Genomic DNA, 17,108 nt, shown 5'->3' on the forward strand with positions numbered 1-17,108 from the left:
CATAAAGCCTATAGGCAAATATGAAAATGAATAGCTGCTAAGCAGTAGCTCTGTGTATGTCCATTAGTCTTTTTGCTGTATAAAAAATCAAAATACTTTCTGTGCATTCATCAGCTATTTTCATCTTTTTTTGTCTCATAAAGACACATTATTATGTGTGAATCTGAAGCCAGCGGAAGAAAATATTTTTCTTTAAAAACAAAAACACTGCCCCTCCAAAAAAACCCACCACCACCAAAAAAAAAAACCCAAACCAACCCAAACCAAAAACCCCACTCCACTCTATTTTTGGTTGATCTGAATGTAAGGAGGATGTCTTCCCGGGAGAGAAAATACTGAAATGACTGACTGGGTTAAGAAATATTCCTGCTTATCAAAAGCAACTGTGCAGCATTGCTGTTGTCGTGATATCAGCCCTCTCTTGGTCCAGGTGCAGAAGAATGTACGGCAAAACTGTTTGTGCTGCTGTCCCTTCACTGTTTTAGAATAAATATGACAGAAGTGGGAAGAATTCACTAATCATACTTCAGCCTCTTTAGGTTTCTGATTCTATGCGTTTGGTGGGAAGTTGCTGCTTTACACTGGTTTCTAGAAAATGCCTGTACTTCCATGGAGTCTAAGGCATGTTCTTCAAAGTTATTGGGCATGCATGTACACACTCAAAATATAGTTCTTCTACTAAATATGTATTTGTGTCTTTCACAAGAAGAAAATTTATTTTGCTAATTTGGTTTAGATGTTAAAAAGTTTCTGAATTTCAAATTTTAAACAAGTCTGAAATTTGATGGGGTTTAATGCCTCCTTTCTGCGAGGGTGTTTCGTAAATGCAAGAGAATTTATACCATCTGGCCAAAAGCTTTTGTGTGGGTCTGTACTTTCCTTAACTTAAATATTCCTCTGAAAATTGAAGATCATAATGTCACTTGTTAAAGTGAAACTTTTCATGTTTTTGTGAGCAGCAGGTGTCTAAACCCTAGCTGGAAAAAAGTACTGTTAGCACAATGCACAGCTTTTGATAATTAATTAAAACACTCCTAATAAGGTTTTATGTGTGTGTGTATTTTGCTGCAATCTGCATCATCTCAGAAGGGCCATTCAGTTTGGTAGCATCAAATCAAAACTGTTAGTTTTATTGACATCAACAGGGAAATCCTGTAGTGACCCAGTTATGATAAAATGGGGTATGTTTGGAATATAGGGTATTTGGAAAGCCATAGATGCGCCCCCCCCCCCCCCTTTTTTTTTTTTAAGATGTGAAAATGTCCATCATAGTTAATTCTATTTGGATGGCACTTTAAAAAGTGTTGAAACAGTATTTTTTCCTGTTTATTCCACTTTTTTCTTTTTTCTTTTGTTCCTGGGTTTTGGGTTTTTTTGGTAATTAATTGTCCCTTGTAAATATTTTGAATTTTGCAGATGACTTGGAGGTTAGTTTCATGAGTTTAAAAAAAAAAAAAAAAAAGCTTTGGAAAACTTTCTCCATCAGAAATTGTTACTTTTGCTAATCCTTGTTGAAAGAGAAATTATGAAATTTTTTTACTTGTGAAATATGATATCATAGAATTAAATTTTATTTTACTAAAGTAGGAGGTAGTAAATAAAATAAGAAGTTTTTATATATACAGTGAGGACTGATTGTTTTAGCACCTTCCTGTTTGCAGACAATAAGTAAAAAGCTTTGTGCTTGGTCAATGAAACTTTTTACTCGTCAATGTCATTTTTTGTTTTTCTTCACAGGCAAATTTGGAGGAAAACAGGAGCTCCATTATTTGGAGGTTTTCTTGGTTCATTAGGGGATCTTTGCCAGTGCGGGTATCATACCAGTTTTCTCTATTGTCCAGTGACAACTGTACAAAATGGTCTATGAAGTAGTTAATCAATTTTGCATGACCACTATTCTAAATTGTAAAATATCATAAAAATGCTCATAATCTGTCCTTACTCTAGGAGTCCAAACACTTTGCTAGCAGTTTGTCTAGACTAAGATGTGAATTCAGAAAACCGTAACTGTACATGGTACTTTTCAAATACACAGATCCTTCTAGTGTCCGGAGAACAGTTTTGATAAATCTTCCAAGAGAGTCTCTGTTGTGAAGCACTTCCAAGGAATAGTCCAGGTGGCTACTTAAAATTTTAATAGTAATATCTATGTTTAAAAATGTTCTTATATCATCAACAGGTGCTCTGGGTGCTCATTACAGGGGAAGTGTTTAAAACTGGTGAGTTTTAAATGGTGGCTGTAGTTGGCTATACCTGTTTCAGCTAAGTGGGGAAAAAATACCACAGGCAGGTGGAAGGGTTAAACAATAGAAGTGAGGAAAATTGCGGCATGGCCAGGTAATAATAGGTTTCACATATGTTAAAATGGCATCCCTTTGGGTTGAAAAATGTGTGAAGTGAGTAACAAGAAATGAACTCTGAAACGGAATGAATTTCCATGTATTACAAGTTTTGTATCTTAAGGAACACAATTGTCTGTTTTAATACAAGGCGATGTTATAAATGGCTATTGGAATAAGAGTAAAGGTGAAAACCTTGAATATAAGCTGTACTTGCTCATGACAGGCTTTGAATTTTATTTACATGTTTGTTTAGCTACACGATCTTTATGTCATCTCTTGATGTTTCATGAAGCAGCAGAAGATCATAGTCCAGGCAGGCTGCAGTTGCTGCAGCCTCGCTAGCTAATATGATGCTGATTTCGGAACGAGCTCCATGCTGCAGAGGAGCCTTGCTGGAAGGGCGTTACCATAATTGTTCAAATTGAAGCTTTGTCTGCATTTGTCTTTCATGTTGGGGGGTTGGCAACAAAGAGAGTAGTTTTGTCTCTTGCATGATATCCGTCAGGGTGTTTGGGAAGATAACAAGGCAGGTTTTGTATGTATTGTTACCACCTTGCTTTTGATGCTTGATTCTGTCTTGCATGCTTCAGATGTGAGACTGCTGCTTTCCTAGTATGTTGAGTGACAAGAAAAAGAATGCACGTGCAGGCAGAATGGAGTATGGCATGAGTCACACTTTCTGTGCTGCAGCTGAACTCTGAGTTGTAGAACAGTTGAAGAATTCAGTCCTTTCAGTATTTTTCTACAGCAGCAATGCAAATTACTATGGTACCTTTAAGTCTTGAACTCTGCTTTCCAGTAATAGCTTTAAACTGCTTTGTGTTTAAAAAGTACAGCTTTATGTAGAATTTCCTTACAGTGATTTAACAGCTCATGCAAATTGTTTCAGAAATAACAAAAAGGTTATTGGACCATCACTAGATGGCACACATACAAATTATTTGTAATGGCAAGATTTTTTTCTCCTTTCTGTTGTCATCTTTTTGCTTCATTGTTGAGGACTAAGAAATTGAAGCTTTTAATTTATGTATGTATGTGTTTGTAGCTATTGTCTTTGAACATTGCTTTCCAGATTGTATCATCTTGTCTTCGTTTACTGTGATGATACACTAAAGTCTTTCCTTCTGGGACTGGAGAGGAGGGGGTTGGGGTTAAGAGTCTGTGTCCTCTGCTCTGACTTACATTCCTTAAATCTTGTTAAGACCTGAAGTACTCAGTGGCTGCTATTATGTTGAATTTGACTGAAGCCAAGCATCTATCTAGAGTGAAAACTTACTTGGAGTTAGGTAGGGAGACAGATGCTCCTGTGATTATGTAAACTTCAGTTTTTGGGAGAACGTAGCTAAAAACTTGTGAAAATCTAGAGAAGATCTGTGCAAAATAACGTTACCACAATTACAGATGTGTGTACCCACACTAAAAATGGGAAAACTGGGCTTATTTCTAAACACTTAATTTCACACAATTAAAACATACAATTAAATATTGTGCAGTAGATGCTATAATGTGCTATTTTCTTCCACAGGATTACTACCTAATTCAGTGCATTGTTTATGTGGTAACTGATAATTTTAATTTCTTTTCACCGAGTAACCTGTGCCTTTTATTATTATACACTGTTGAAAAGTGCTTTACAGAATGAATCCTTCACCATTAGAGGAACGTTCTGTGAGGAAATGGTCAGCAGTTGCTGTATGTGGCTATTTGAGGAACAGGGATTATTTTTCATCAGCTCCTGTTAGGTAAAGGAGCACGATTCTCTCATATGACCACACAGTTCTGAGAAACAAAATGAATTATTCAAATATCTATATATTTTCCATTCTCTGTTTTCTCTCTCTTTTAGGAGGGTGGTTGGGAAGAAATATTTTTTTGTCAAACTATACCTGCTCAAAATACTGCTTTCATAGGTCTTGACTTAAATTCCAGCTGCTCAGCAGTTCTGCAAATCAAACCCTAGAGCAGAAAGGCAGGGAATGAAACAGGTACAGTGAAATGACTGTATGGTAAGGCTTTTGATTTCCACTGAGTAGAAACTGGCAAAGGCAAAGATAAGAGCTAACTCTCCAGAATAGTATTCGGTCACTTTAATTATGTGATCCTCCTTTTTTTAAATTTATTTTTATTTTGTATTTTGCAGCCTATACAGGAAGGGGGCTTTCATCTTCATGTGTTCTAGATCCATTCCATACAACAAACAAGGCATGGGCCTAATGGTGCATAATCAAGTGATTTAAAATTGTATTGATACTGCAAAATACACAGACATAGCTGCTGAAGTGAGGATGCTGAATTACTTCTGTAGTAAGTGAATAGAGAGATTTGTAATTTACATGAAAAGTAACATCTAAGGTTGTAACTACCTTAGAGTGTTGGTCAGGAATGCGGTTTTGAAACAAATCTTTTGGTTGTCCCCACTTTTTATGTATTGGCTTTCATGATAGAGCCATCTCAAAGTACATGTACTAGATCTTCTTATAATATAGGGATGTGGAGTGGGATGTGCTCCAGTAGTATAACCAATACACTCCACTACAAACAAGCCTACTGCATGGCACTGACTAGTTTGCTCTCTTCCTTCTTTTTAACCTCCAAATTTATGGATATCAGGTTGTCATTATAAAATGTTTTGCAATAATAGCCTGAATCATTTTCAAGTGGTTCTATTATAGAATGTAGGAGTTTTGCTTACCTAAGTAAAGAACCTAAAATTGATGATGTAACTACCTCACATATAACAGATGAGCACGAAGGTACAGATTTACCATGCACAGAAAATTTGAATTCTAGCATCTCTTTACTCATCCGTGCTTGAGTTGGCAAACTCCGTGTTCTTTTAACATCATTTTGTGTGTGTGTGTGATCATGTACTATATGCTTCACTACAGTTTCATTTTGAGATCTCATTAGGAAGACTGTAAGAGAGAGTATATATGTCTTCAACTTGTGGCAGTTTTTATTCCAATCTGTGATATGTAACTATCACCTAAAATCTGTATTACAAGATTTTAGGCTGTGATGAGGGATGTAAGTCTCTAAAGATTTGAAAATCATGATGAAAGGTGACTGGGGAGGCTAAGCCTAAGTATAGTTTAAAAGGAGAGGAAATCAATCTGAACTTTTGGAGAATTAGTATCATCAAAGCACTTTCCGCATTACTAGTCACTGTTTCTCAAACTCTAATAAATAAATATGTCTTAATTTTTCATTAACACGGAAACAAATTTTTCCCACCTTTCTGTTGCAGAAATTAGCCTTCTTTAATAAATAGCTGGAAAAGCTGAAGTATATACCTCCAATTAAGTTGGAAAGAAGAGAAACTATGATCGCTTTATCTGAAGGATTCTGGTTACTGGCTTTTAATCTCCCAGGAATTATTTGGTTGTTTGAAGGGAATCAAATACCATGGGGCTAGAATGATGGAAAAGTCTAAATCATGTTAAATTGTTAAGGGAATTCTCAGATCTCTCAGAAATAAGTCTTAGTATAATTGTCACAAACTGTTGTGGTAGTGTCCCCAAAGTAAACCTAAACAGCTATTGCAAGTAGCAAAGGTAAATTCAAGGAGACAGGTAAGGTAGTATTTTGGAACTCTGATCAGAGATACTGTGATTTAGGGTCAAGTACCTTCTGTGTATGGGCAGTAGGACAAGAGTAGTGTCATAAATATGGATGGATCTTTTGTAAATTAGTGGTAGGATGTAAGGAAAGATGAATGGTAAAAAAAAAAAAGTATGTGTGTATATATAAACACACATACATATACATACATATCTGTGTGTGTATATGTATGTGTGTATGTTAGTATATTCTTGTTGTATTAGCTTGTTCCTCTTACTATTATTGGAGCATTGTTATATGTGTGTGTGTGCATGCACACCCTTAAATACTGCATGACCTCAGGATCTGATAGCTAAGGACAGAAAAGCAAAGGGATCATGATCTCTTAATTCACAGGAAAGAAACTGATATGTGGTAAGAATGCTCAGCTGATGCAGCAATTTCCAAAAACACTATTCTTCCAGCATACACCAGTACTATTTCTGTATTTCACAGTTCTGTACTTTCTGTACTTCAAAATATACCACAAATATATACTTACACATGTATGTGTATGTAGAAATATATTCTCTTGAAATCATGGCAGCAATTTTCCTTTTTAATTGCTGTTGCTGTTATCCCCACATTCCTCCAGGAAGAAACTAAGAGGAAAATTACAGACTGATTTTTCTAATGTGAAACAGTTAGTTAACCTTTAAAATAAAACTTGGAATTTATTTCCCAGAATTTTTATGAGGGGTAAGGGTAAACTTATAATTGTGGGTGGTTGGTTTTTTTTTTTATCAACTTTGTATACTGTGGAAATAATATTACACAGCACATCTGAAGACACTATTATAACTGCTAAAACAGTGAAAGTTGAGGAACACAAGCAGCAGTTCTAGAACTCCTGTGTTCAGATAAATTTGGTTTGACTAAACCAACAAGAATGCTATCCCATCTGTTACTAGTGCAAAACTGAGTGGACGGGGAGAAAATAAGAAAGAAAAATGATTACATTTTCCAGGGAGAAGGAGAGTAGTTTTGTAGCAAAGGTGTGTTCATTAACTGAGTGCCACAAGATTAATCCTCTGATTATTTTTAAGTATTCCATAGAGAAAGATGCCTAGGCCAGTCTTTTTAAGACGATATAGCAAAAGTTATGTGTTCAGCAACTCTGAAAATTAGACTTGTTTAGATGTAGCTGCATGATTGGAAACATAATATAGTAGGTCAAAAGATAAAAAGAAATCAGAATCCTTTATTCATACATGTACTTAAGTTTTCCTTAACCTTGGTGTTTATTTCTGTCTGTAAAACAGTGGTAATGTATTAGGAAAGGTATGAGACTAATTTTGAAGCTCCTTGAATTTCATCCAGAATAAAATCGAAGAAAGGTTAGTAAAGCCTGTCTCAGGGTAGCTTTTGCCTATGAAAAGATAATATATAACAGAGAAAGCAATTTTGTACAGTAATAGCACTTTATAGATACACATTAAAGGTGTGTTTAAAAAAAATGTTATATGATTTCACAGTTTATATACAGATGACAGGTTTTCATAGGCTATGTCTTTTTCAGACAGGGGTGGTAATGACAGCAGGGCTCACACATTGTAATCATTCCTCCTTCAGGAAGGAACAGCAGCTTACCAAAAGCCTGTTCTCATCTTACAGTTAACTACTTTCCACTACTAGTATTTTTAGCCTTCAGTTAACTGTACTGTTTAGTGAATACTTTTTATTAAGTCTGTAAAGAATTGGTTTGTTTTAAAAAGGTCTTATTGTCAACCCATTTTTCAACTTTTCTTCAAATTTGTGAAGACAGTATAAATGTTGACATTTAAGACACATCTATATTTAAAAAAAAAACAAACAACAAACCAAACCCAACCAACTCTGTCTTCTCTGTGCATTTTTGAGTTGTAAACTTTTCTTTGTTTGTCAGAAAGTCTAACACAGTTTAATCTACCTGAAACAATGAGCTTTCACTCTGTAGAACCAAGATGATTCTTATTCTGAAAAGATACTGCTTGGTCTTGCTCTCAGTACATTTTGTGTAGTGCTTGAATGGCCCTATTGTCCTTTTGTGCACTCAAAGTGAATGAATTTATCTTTCGAAGTGGAGCATTTCTTTCTTCCCTGTACCAATTTCCACTTCTGTTTCTGAAGGAGAGAACAAGACTGCACTCCTGAAAGCATGTAATTCTGAACCTTTAAAATTAGATTCCAGTGTACCTGTCGCTCACAAAACTTGTTTTATGCCAAGTGTTGTACAGTTACCACAGAGTTGGTTTGGACTATTATGGAAATAACTTTAATGTACCAATGAAATTGGTTAATTTGCCACCATTTTCAGTTCTGAACAGTATATTCCTCACTTCTAATTTCTTGACCTTTCTGACATTCTTTACACTGAAATTCAGTACTGTAAGTTCTTATGCACTTGCTGAATTTAAAACAGAATAGTTACTATCTCATCAGTGAGATTGTTCATACGCTAGGTATGTGTGCAAATTTTGGAGGGTTGGTGCTCTAGCTAAAGGTAAAGACTTTCAATTTGATGCATTTAATTTCTAGAGTGCTTTCTTAGTTCTGCATTGTTAAGTTCAGTGCAATGAAGTTTGTGTCTCTCTTCACGGACATAAATGTGTGCGCTCTTTGGCCTGCAGGGTGCTTCCATGCAGCCTGCTCCCTTTTTGCTTTAAGGAAATTGGGTGCAGTTAGCTGTTTGAAGGCATAAAAAGGAAGAGAACTGAAGAGAATATCAGATAGACAATTTCAAGAAGGAACAGTATGGAATAGGTAGATGAGTGCAGTTTAATTATTGTTTTTCTCTAACATCATGTAATGAAATTCTCAGTTATCAGGCAAAAAGAACCCCAACGTACATCCACAAAATTAACTGCTTTTTTTGCACGTAGTATTTCGGAACTGTGTGAAGTAGGATGCTGCAGAGGCCTCAAAGCATGAATTTGTTTAAATTCCTTGAGGATGTGGCTGTCAATGAGTAAATATGAAGGCTTTGTTGCAGCTGTTCAGGGACCTTCTGTGCTGGAAGTCCATGGATTGCTGGAAGCTTATTTGCGAAGATGAGAATGTACCTTTTCTTATGTACATTCTTTTTATGACAGTTGCCAGTAGCAAATGCTTAAAGCGAAGCTACTGTACTAGGTGAACTTTTGATCTGGCTCAATATGGTAGTTATTATTTCAGCCATCTTCATTACTCATCATTTACCTTCAGTAAACTCTTCTGGATTGAAGAGTATATTGAACTCCTATATACCATGGCTTCTGGCAGTCATTCAGCTTTTATTTAATAAACAATGCGTTGCACTCTTGTTCATGTAGAAGTATAGTCTCATTACCTGTCCTTTAAAAATCAAGACTTCTTAAGGAAAACTATTTGAAATAATTAAAACCAACAAATGAAACATGCATCCAGTTTATATCTCAGATGGGCAAACCATTTAATTCCAGAAAGTTATAGTTTTTTTCTTGTTTTTATTTTGCTCGTTTGATTTAAGATACTGCTGTTAACAGAAACAAAAATTTAGTATATTTCTATCATGAGAATCATGAACAACCATAGGTTTAAGGAAGAATTGTATACATATTTCATTTTGTTAAAACAGTCTGTCTGAAGGCAGGCAAAACTGCTGCCAATTGGAAGGATTTAGATGTATAAACATCATTTAATAACTAAAACATGTTTTAAGCCAGATACCTCTGTAGTGTTTTGGATACACATTTCTGAAGCAATCTGTTTTTTTCTTTTATTAATAGTTAGAGTGTGCATTTTTTTTTCTCCTACCAATCAAATAAGGTCATTCTAGCAATTAGAAGCATAGTTTTTGGGCAAAAGTTAGTACAGGTTTATTTATCTATTAATGGATTAGGAGGAGCTTGCATGTTGTAGCCAAAATGTGTATTACTGACCTTGGATTTTTGGACCATGCTGATTTAATTTTCTATGCATGTTTGATTTTTGAATGATAAAATCCTGAACTTTTCTTGCTTTTCCCCTAGGATTTTAAGACAGGATTTGGTATCACTTTAATCCCTATGAACGTGGCAAATGTAAAACAAGTGGATCGGACTGCAAAGCAATCTTTTGAAATAATTACTCCTTATAAAACCTTTAGGTAAGAACTTTAACATTTACATTAAAAAAATGCAAATAACTAATGCACTGAAGAAATACTTTTACAGTGACTTATCTAGTTTGGATGGAAAGGTAGTGTTTTTATTAAGAATGCTCAGCATTTTATCTATGAAAAGGATTTTCTTCCCTTTGTTTAGCTGTGTGCTTCATCTGTTACCTTCCTGACTAGATATCCTATGCCCACAGATTCATATTTTTATGTAGCCTTGTTTGTTCATTCTGTGCAAAGGCAGAAAAAAAAAAGTCACTTTAACAACTTGACTCCATTTTAAAGAATAATGAAATGCAGGAGTGAAATAATGCTGCATCTATTTAATATTAAGCATTTTATTTGAAAAGAAAAGAATCACTAATATGCCATCCCTTGTAGAAATTCTCTATTGAAATCAGTAGAAAGTTTCACTTTGGCTGATGCTATGACTTGTAATGATTTTTAAGAAAATAAAAATAAAAGACTTTTAAGTGTTGTAGAGTTTCTTAAATTTAATCTCAGTAATGCCAAAGAAGAAACCACTTTTTTCTCCTGGGCTTGCTAAATGTTAGCAACGAATTTCCCATCAATCTCAGTTGACTAGAGTAGTAGGTAAATTAGCCTTGATCAGTGATTTGAATCTGTGGCTAGTTGATAGCTGGTTCTTTGACTTTCTCTAAGCCATATATCACCAAGTTGATGTTTGCTTATTATTACTTAGATTTTTCGAAAAGATCTATTTAAATGAAAAGCATTTTTGGCTGTTGTAGATAGCAATTTCGTTTTACTCCTCAGTAAGCCTCTGTGTTTCCTTAGGTCATTCTATGCTTTTGTTAAAATTCAGGCTTTAAGTTTCGTATGAGGTAATGTAAAAAGATTGAAAGTAACTTAGGAATGTAACTTGAACGTTATAAAAGCTATGTAGTTCATGCTAGTATTGGTTGTATTGAAAACTGAACACCGAAACGGAGTTTTCACTGACTAAAAATACAAAATAATACATTCCATCTTAGTATTTATATCTGTGTAGAGGAAGATTTTTTTTGACTGATATCTGGTGTAAATGTAATAAATAAGAGAGACTACAGACTATGTTTAATTGGGCTTTAAAATAAAGATCAATAACATGGAAAAGTCAATTGTTTCAGCTTTACAGCAGAGTCGGAAAGAGAGAAACAAGACTGGATTGAAACACTGCAGCAATCAATAGCAGAAACTCTGTCTGATTATGAAGTAGCTGAGAAGATTTGGTTCAATGAGTCCAACAGGAGCTGTGCTGACTGTAAAGCTCCCGGTCCTGACTGGGCATCCATCAATCTCTGTGTTGTCATTTGTAAGAAGTGTGCAGGTAGAGTAATTAATGACAGGCTGTGTGGGTTCTACAAAATGTCATATTTGCATACCTGTGTATGTCCTTTAATTGGCTTTTTTCACTTTTACAGCACCATCCTTGTGAAATTTTTGACAAACAAAAAGTGAACATAACATTTTATTTTTTTTTTCTTTAATACCAAGGTCATCCTTATTCTAAGGCACTTTCATGCTTAAATGACAGGTCTGTAAGGTGGTTGGTTTCCCTCAGATGAATAATCCTTCACGATGAGTGGAAATTAAGAAACACTAGCACTTCCTGGGAAATGGCTGGCTTTTGCAAGGCTGGATGCCAAAGGATAACAATTTTCAGTGTATAAATTTGGGATATTAATTCTGTTACATCAGGGCATATTTTACTGCCAATAGGGATAACTCTTTCAGATACTACTAAAAATCTAATTCTGGTATGTTTTATATTTAAATACGTGCTTAAGCAGTAGGTTCAAGGAAATAGCTTATAACTTCAGGCTTTCTTTCAAAACAAAACCTCCCAAAAGTATGCTACATCAGCCAGCCTACTTTATTTATTCATTATTATCAAATGCAATTCACTTCTTTTTTTCTTTTGATTTTTGGGGGGTTTGGTGCTTGTATATTCAATTGTAAAACCCAGTCTTTTTTAATAATAGCAGTTAGAATAAATCTGTCGTCTATTTTTTTTTTTGCTACCTCAGCAGAAGAGAAACCCAGTTTAAGTGCTTTAGTTAAATGAAAATACTCTTGAATTTTCAGGACAGCACAGATCTTTAGGACCAAGAGATTCAAAGGTCCGGAGTCTAAAAATGGATGCCAGCATTTGGAGCAATGAACTTATTGAGGTATATTGTGATATTCAAACTCTTTTTTTTTTTTTCCAATCTTGAAAACTACTGTATGAATAGGAGCTATTTATTTCTCTGTTCACAGGAAAGCTGAGCATGTAACTGCTAAATAACATGCTGCTGTTGTGGTAAACTTGATGTTTCCAGGAATAACCTACCTTTGTGTCATTCATTGGTTTTGATATCTGTACAATTTCCCTTTGTATTTCTCAAAGCATCTATTTTTTGGGGGGAAAAAAATAAAATGCTTTTGCAGAGCAATCATGATGGGGCAATATTGGGAAGAAGAAAAGAAAGGAGACTTCTGCCTACCAGTTTAGTTGCTTGGGGTGTTAGAAAGTGGTGGTGATAAAGAGGATCGAGTCACCAATGTTTTCTTTAAAACATATGCTAGTCTTCTCTAATCTTTTATTGGTATTTTCTAGTATGTATTGAAATATTACAACTGGTTAGTCTTGTAAAGCTTAGTTGATATTGATAGTAAATGATGACTACAGACTTTATTTTTCATTTATAGATGACCATAGACACTGACTGAGAGAGGCTTCTGTCTCCCGCAGGCAATTTCCTTTTCTTTAATAACTTCCTTTTTCAACTTTTAGCAGCTAAAAAATTATTTAGGGGCTAGCTTCATATCCTTTGTGCTATTTTGCTTATTTTTTTCTTGTACCTCATCCAGCTGTTTATTATCATTGGAAATAAAAGAGCAAACAGTTTTTGGGCAGGAAATCTTCCTCCAGATGAAGAGCTGCATATGGATGCCCCTGCAGAAAAAAGGATAGCATTCATTACACAAAAATATAAAGAGGGAAAATTCAGGAAAGTACCTTTTCCCTACAAAACCAAGGAACAGTTGAATAAGGTAATGCTAGAATGGGTAAGCCCATGCCATACCTTTTATATTCTATCGGATGTGTGCAATTTGTTCATTGTGTTAAACTGGTGAGAAATAAATTCAGAATACTGAGTGACGTTCTCACAGAGCTGAATAAGGGTTGTTTTGGAGCCTTTACAGGAGTAATTTCATGATTTTTTTTTTTAGTTCCTATTTTTTCCACTTTGTTTGTTTGTAAAAGTTTATGGTACCTGTATGGTGCCTGTAATAATGTCTTTCAGAGCTATTAATGCATGTGGATCTTTTTTTTTTTTTTTGTTCATTTCAAATGCACGCTGTAGAGATGCAAATTCCCAATTCACTTCTTTATTTTGATATCTTATATGTCTGAAATATAACACTCGAATACATTAGATGATTTAGTGTTATCAATGGTGAAAGCAGAAAATTAGTAAAACCTGTGTTTTACAGGTTTGATTTTTCTGAAGTCTGTGTTTTTTGTTGGGGAGGAGGGGAAGGGTGCCTGTCAATTACTCATTTAACTACTGGGAAAAAATATCAGACATAATGGTCAGATTCTCTGCAGAGACATGAAATTACCATGTAATAAGGTGGTCATTGCCAGTAATTCTAGAATGTTTACTGAACTGTCTGCCCTGTCATCTTGTGCCTACTAGATGCTTATATATTTCTTAGAGCAGCTGGATTTTAGAGTAGTACTCTTTTTGAGTTGAGTGGTTTCTGCTGTAATTTCAGAAAAACTCATTAATTAATTAAATAAATATGCATTTAATAATAGAATTTTTTATGGAATTGATTTCTGTAATTGTGTTAGCTACTTCTGGTATTATGGGTTTGGACCAACATTTTGAAAGAAAAAAACCCCAAGGTTAGTTATGTTCATCTGTCTTTGTGTATACAAACATGAAAGGGACTGATGTTTTATGATGTGTGTGGTGAGATCTTTAAAACTCAAGGATGATCAAGTATGAAGATACCCTAAAGAATAGCTGCCTTATTGACTGTGACCATTGTTTTGAAAAAACGCCTATGTGTTTCAGTTTGTTTCCTAGTAATGGAGTTTAAGGATCAAATCTTGTCCCTTTGGTTGAACTTTTGAGGTCCGAAATAGTAAGATTTTTTGTTTAGTAGTTTGGTGTGTGCAGGAAAACTGGGAATTCTTCACATAAATAACAAGTTTCCCCTCCAGTTTCATTAGTTCACGTTATCCTTCCCATATAAGACTTGTGGCAGCAACACCTTATGGGGCTTGGTTGATGGGCTTTTTTTTTTTTTGTTGTTGTTGTTGCCACTTTTATTTCTAGGTTCAGATCACACTTCATGATTCCTACTACTTCTCAATGTTTATGGTCTTTGAAAATGCATGGGAGCTATACTGGAGGTGAAAGAATTTGCATCTAAATTACACAAACTTGTTGCCAATAACTTTCTAATTCAGACAGACTTCTTATTTTCCCTCTGTGATAAGGCCCTGTGTGCTGCTGTAGTCAAACAAGATGTGCTAGAAACTCTGATGTTGCTGTTTAGTGGGGCTGATGCTATGTGTGCCACTGGAGACCCCGTTTACAGTACTCCATACTTACTAGCCAAGAAAGCTGGACAAAGACTGCAAATGGAATTCCTGTACCATAATAAGTTCTCAGGTAGGATACGTTATCTTTGTTTTCATCTTCTAATTTTTATTGAGCCAAGGGGAAGGAAGGAAGGAATTCAGAAGAAAAATTGGCATTAAGTTGAACAACAGTGGTGTAGTAGAGGGGGAGTTGTGATGTTCTTAATTGTATTTCAGCAGGCAGTGTATATAATTGTGTACAAGTTACTTTTTTTTTTTTTGCTCAGACATCAAGTTTAAGACTTAAAAAAAGCCAGTGGTAACCCACAGACCTCATACCCTTATTTATAACACGAAAGAAAAATGTCACCTGCTCTGCCAAAATTATCAGGCTTCTACCAGAAAAAAACGGCTATTAGCAGTTAACATGTATGTGAAGTATTTGTCTGGGGCTTTGCTTTTTCTTAAACATTATTTAAGTTGATATCTACCCCTACTGCGCACAGACCTACCTGTATTTTCACAAACCCTGCTCACAGAATAAAACCCATCTCTTGAACTTGTCATATGATCTATCCCAGCAAACTATCTGTTTTTCAGATCACAACTTCTGTTACAGCTTGTTGCAGTATGTGACTGTTACGAGGCTCTTGGGAACAGAAAACTATTCTTAAAAATACATAAATAAATACATTTTTGAGTATAGATGTGCCTGAGCTTAAATTTTAAAAGGACTGCACAATATCTGAAGTAGTCTGAGTGTGAAAGTTCACACACAGACTTACACAGGAAAAAATTAGCCATGCTATACTGCAGCCAACATTGTGGACATACTCCTGGACCAACTTTCCATTGCCTCATGCCATTCTGCAAAGTAACACCACATAGGCTGAACAACAAAAGTTTTAGTGGGAAATGCAGGAATGATTTAGAGCTCCTAGAGCAAGCCTGGTGCCTTCAGTTCTGCCTTAGCATTGCTTGGTCACAAGTAACAGGCACTAGATCTATAGGATGTGGAGCTTAGCCACTGTGCAAACACACACCTATGGGTTTTTTGCTGCTGTGCTCTCAAGTGGTCCTACAACTATAGAAAGATTTGCTTGTCTGTCTCTGTCTCTTCTACTTTTAGCCTTCTAGCCAGGGCAGCATCACAATGTGCTGGTGGCTAAATTTTGTTCTCTTCAGAGAAAGGGAGGTCATTGCAGGTTGACAGTGATTCTCCAAATCATTGTCTGTCTGCTGCCAAAGATGGTGGTAAACTTCTAGATCAGCCCTCAAGAGAAACAATTCCCTTCTGCTGAAGTATGTTATGTAAGGGATAAAAATAAAACCTTAGTACACCAGACAATGTTTTTTTTAGATTACATTGGCAAGCAGTGGTAGACAGTGCCAATGTTGTCACAAATATGAACCAAAGTTGTGTGTGTGTGTGATGGATATGTAAGTTTAATTATAAAAATAAATCAAACAGATGTATCTGTGTTGTAGTAAAGATATTGTAGAGAAACTACATAACTACAGATATGCGGTTAGAAAGATCAGTGGAGAAATGGTTATAACTAATATAACTGAAGTTCTGCGTGTTACTTAACCCTTTGTCTTTCAATAGATTTCCCAAACTACGATACTTGTTTTAAAAGTGAATTCTCTGAAGATTCTTCACATTCCATCTTTCTTTGTGAATTCCTATACAAAGTTTCTTCAAATACTGCTAAGCTTCTTACAGAGAAGAAGCTAAAAGAAGGTATTTCAATTGTACTTTATGCATTTGAATAATACATGAATTGTATGGTTTGAATGAATTTGATTCTTTTTAACTTCTTGCATTACTTTTTAAAAGATAAGATGTCTTTGATAATGACATATCCTCTTTTGATTCGGTAGACCTCTTTCAGATAAAGTACTTGATTGTCTTCATCTCTTTATTCAGTGGTTGATGGAGAAAGAAAACTGAAATACAGAAAAATTACTCAGTTAAGAACAGTTGTTGATAAATAAAAAAGTTTAAAATGCTTCTCACTGTAATTATATTTAGATGAATACTACTAACTGCCAAAAAGTATTTTCTATCTAAAATGCTAATATTCCAAAAATCATGTAGGAGTATCACTGACTTTTTAGTAAGAGTCCAAATGGTTAACAACTAGGATATTTCTCAAGCTAACAAATTTTAAAAAGTATTCAGAGTAGAAATGAACACTTCCAACAACTTTACCACAAATTGAGCTTTGTGGGATGAAAATAGTAGATATACATTGTCTTCTGTCATATTTTTATTTTGAGAGAGATATGTTATCATATAGTTTGCTTAGCTTTATTTTTTTCTTTTTTCTCCCCAGTTGTGTTCCTATATTTTTCTCCCATCTAAACAAACCACCGATGCAGATTTTTTAAATCTGGGATAATTTATGATTGAGTTTATTGCTCCTAAAATCTTCATATGGCATCCTGTGTTAGTATATACATAATTTTTGTATGATTATGTCCA

At 34.9% G+C, this 17,108-nt stretch overlaps 1 protein-coding gene across 4 annotated transcripts in view; it reads left to right on the plus strand.

Moving 5' to 3' along the window:
• Positions 1-17,108, plus strand: part of ARAP2 (ArfGAP with RhoGAP domain, ankyrin repeat and PH domain 2) — a 129,967-nt gene that overhangs the window by 48,193 nt on the left and 64,666 nt on the right. For all 4 annotated transcript variants that reach the window (XR_008732657.1, XM_055712889.1, XM_055712883.1 and 1 more), the window contains exons 10-15: positions 9,911-10,026; positions 11,166-11,365; positions 12,124-12,209; positions 12,892-13,074; positions 14,537-14,711; positions 16,230-16,364. Coding sequence is in view for 3 of the 4 variants with exons in the window: in XM_055712889.1 (XP_055568864.1) it covers positions 9,911-10,026; positions 11,166-11,365; positions 12,124-12,209; positions 12,892-13,074; positions 14,537-14,711; positions 16,230-16,364 (895 nt within the window). In the remaining variant the exon portion in view is untranslated. The remainder of the gene's footprint in view (positions 1-9,910; positions 10,027-11,165; positions 11,366-12,123; positions 12,210-12,891; positions 13,075-14,536; positions 14,712-16,229; positions 16,365-17,108) is intronic.

Source organism: Falco cherrug, chromosome 1 (genome assembly GCF_023634085.1).
Source record: "Falco cherrug isolate bFalChe1 chromosome 1, bFalChe1.pri, whole genome shotgun sequence".
Taxonomy (NCBI): Eukaryota; Metazoa; Chordata; class Aves; order Falconiformes; family Falconidae; genus Falco; species Falco cherrug.